The 2,271-nt window shown below is 73.0% G+C and overlaps 1 protein-coding gene across 1 annotated transcript; it reads right to left on the reverse strand.

Annotated features, from left to right (window-relative positions):
* Positions 1-457: 457 nt before the first annotated feature.
* Positions 458-2,244, reverse strand: NKX6-2 (NK6 homeobox 2). The gene is made up of 5 exons (XM_046652842.1): positions 1,839-2,244; positions 1,594-1,766; positions 1,086-1,336; positions 549-733; positions 458-495 (listed from the first exon to the last, which is right to left on the reverse strand). Exons 1-5 carry the CDS (start codon positions 2,242-2,244, stop codon positions 458-460), a joined length of 1,053 nt encoding a protein of 350 aa, XP_046508798.1.
* Positions 2,245-2,271: the final 27 nt, after the last annotated feature.

Here is a 2,271-nt window from a genome sequence, read left to right on the forward strand (position 1 = left end):
CCGCGCTTGGGGCTCCGGCCTCCCCGAGTCAGGGCTCCGGTCTCCGCACTGAGGGCTCCGGCTGCGCCGCGGGCTCGGTCCTCGCGGATCCCGAGGCGCCGCGCTGCTGCGAGGCGGAGGGGCCCGGGTCCCCGCGGCGGGGACCATCCTCCCCAGGACGCCGGCGCAGCCGAGTGTGCTGACCCCGGCGGGGAGAATTGTTTTGGATTTCTCTTTGAGTCCCAGGTAAATTAAATAGCGCTTTCTACCCATGAAAGCTCTCTAAGTCGGTAGCTGGAGGGCCGCGGTGCAGAGGACTTGAAACCTGGTCTATTTCGCCCGAGGTGAGCGTTTTCAGACGCCTGTAATCGGGTCAGAACCTGCCCCGTCCCCGGGTCGCGGAAAAGGGGGCCACACGGGCGGCCCACCTGCCCTGTCGGGGCCGAATGTGCTTCAGTCCGCCCCCAAACCCGTCCTCCTAGCCGGCGCCGCAGCGCTCGGAGCGGCTGTCCGGGGCTGGGGCCGCCGGAGACCCCGAATCGGAGGGGAAAGGTGAAGGGGGGCCGTACCTGCTGCCGCGCGTCGCACCTGCCGGCGCCCCGCTCGGTCCCCGCCGTCCGACTCTGCCCGCGCGGCCGCCGCTGCGTCCTCGTCCCTGCGCCACCGCCCGGGCCGCGGGGAGGGGCCATCGCGCCCGCGGCCGCCCAGCCCGCCGCGCCGGACCCAGGTGACCCTCTGGCCGAAGGCGCGGGCTCTGTGAGGACGAAGACTGGACAGGGGACACGGAACGGGGACCGGGTACGAGGACAAGGAACCGGAGACGGGGACAAGGGACGGGGGGCGGGCCCCGCCTCCCGCCGGGCCGCGCAGGGCGCCTCGCCGGGTTTTCCGTAAGAGACACGCGGTGCAGCCTCGGGAGCCCGGCTCCGACGGGACGTGTTAAATAATTTATTGACCATACAAAGTGATTCCGCCGGTCCTGCGCCGAGCCCGAGCCCGGCCGCCGTGTAACTTATTCTGTAAAAATATATATGCACGCGCCGCTCCGGTGCGGGCGCGGGGCGCGGGCAGCTGCGAACCCCGGGGGCTCGGCCGCGCGTCCTCACGAGGCGTCCCCCGCGCCGCCGCCGCACGGGCTGACCAGCGCCAAGTTCGAGGGTTTGTGCTTCTTGAGCAGCCGCGTGATCTTCTCGTCGTCCGAGTTGGGGTCCAGGGGCCGGTTGTACTCGTCGTCGTCCTCCGCGTCCGAGCCGCCCACCTTCAGCTTCTCGGCGTCCGAGTCCTGCTTCTTCTTGGCCGACGCCATCTCCGCCGCGTGCCGCTTGCGCCACTTGGTCCGGCGGTTCTGGAACCACACCTGGGGCGGAGGGTGACCGTCAGCGGGCGCCTCCCGAAGCGCCCAGGCCTCTGCAACGCGGCCCCTCGGCAGTCCCCGGCCGTGACCCCGCCGCCCGCGTGGACGCAGAGGGACGCCCGCGGCCAGCACTTCGTCCCGGCCGCAGGGCAGCGGCGCCTCCCGGGCGGAGGCCGAGGCCGGCGGCCGCTCGCAGACCGTTCGCAGGACGCGGGGGCCGTGTCTGCTGGGCGCGGCGGGACCCGCGGAGGCCGCCTCACCTTGACTTGGCTCTCGGTCATGCCCAGGGAGTAGGCGAGGCGCGCCCGCTCCGGCCCCGCCAGGTACTTGGTTTGCTCGAAGGTCTTCTCCAGCGCGAAGATCTGCTGGCCCGAGAAGGTCGGCCGCGAGTGTTTCTTCTTGCCGTCCTTGTCCAGGACCCCGCCGGCCTGGGCTGCAAGGGAGGGCGGGTGAGCGCAGCCGGTGGCCCCACCGCCCCACGCCGGACACCGCGCGCGCCACTTACCCGGGCCGGCCAGGCGCGGGTCCCTCCAGGGCGAGCCCTGCACCACGCCGGGCCAGAAGATGGGCGGGCGGCCGGGCAGCTCGGCCAGTGGCTTGGGATAGCCGCGCGCCACGGCGGCCGCGGGCCCGAAGTAGACGCCGGCGGACGAGGCGAGCCCGTTGAGTCGGGGCAGGCCGCCCAGGAGACCGCCGCCCGCCGCGCCCACGGGCCGCCCCAGGATGTCGCTGATGCCGTGCGGGGTGCCGAGCGGCAGCTGCGCGCCAAGGCCGCCCAGCGCGGGCGCCTTGAAGCCGGCCGGGCCCTGCAGCGCGTACGGGAACAGAGACGTCTTCATCTCGGCCATATTGTGCAGCGCGGCCAGCGGCGCGCTGCTCAGCACGAACGCGCCCGGGCGGTTAGTGTCCATGGGCGCCGCCGCCGCCGGCCCGAGTGC

Source organism: Equus quagga, chromosome 2 (genome assembly GCF_021613505.1).
Source record: "Equus quagga isolate Etosha38 chromosome 2, UCLA_HA_Equagga_1.0, whole genome shotgun sequence".
Lineage (NCBI taxonomy): Eukaryota > Metazoa > Chordata > Mammalia > Perissodactyla > Equidae > Equus > Equus quagga.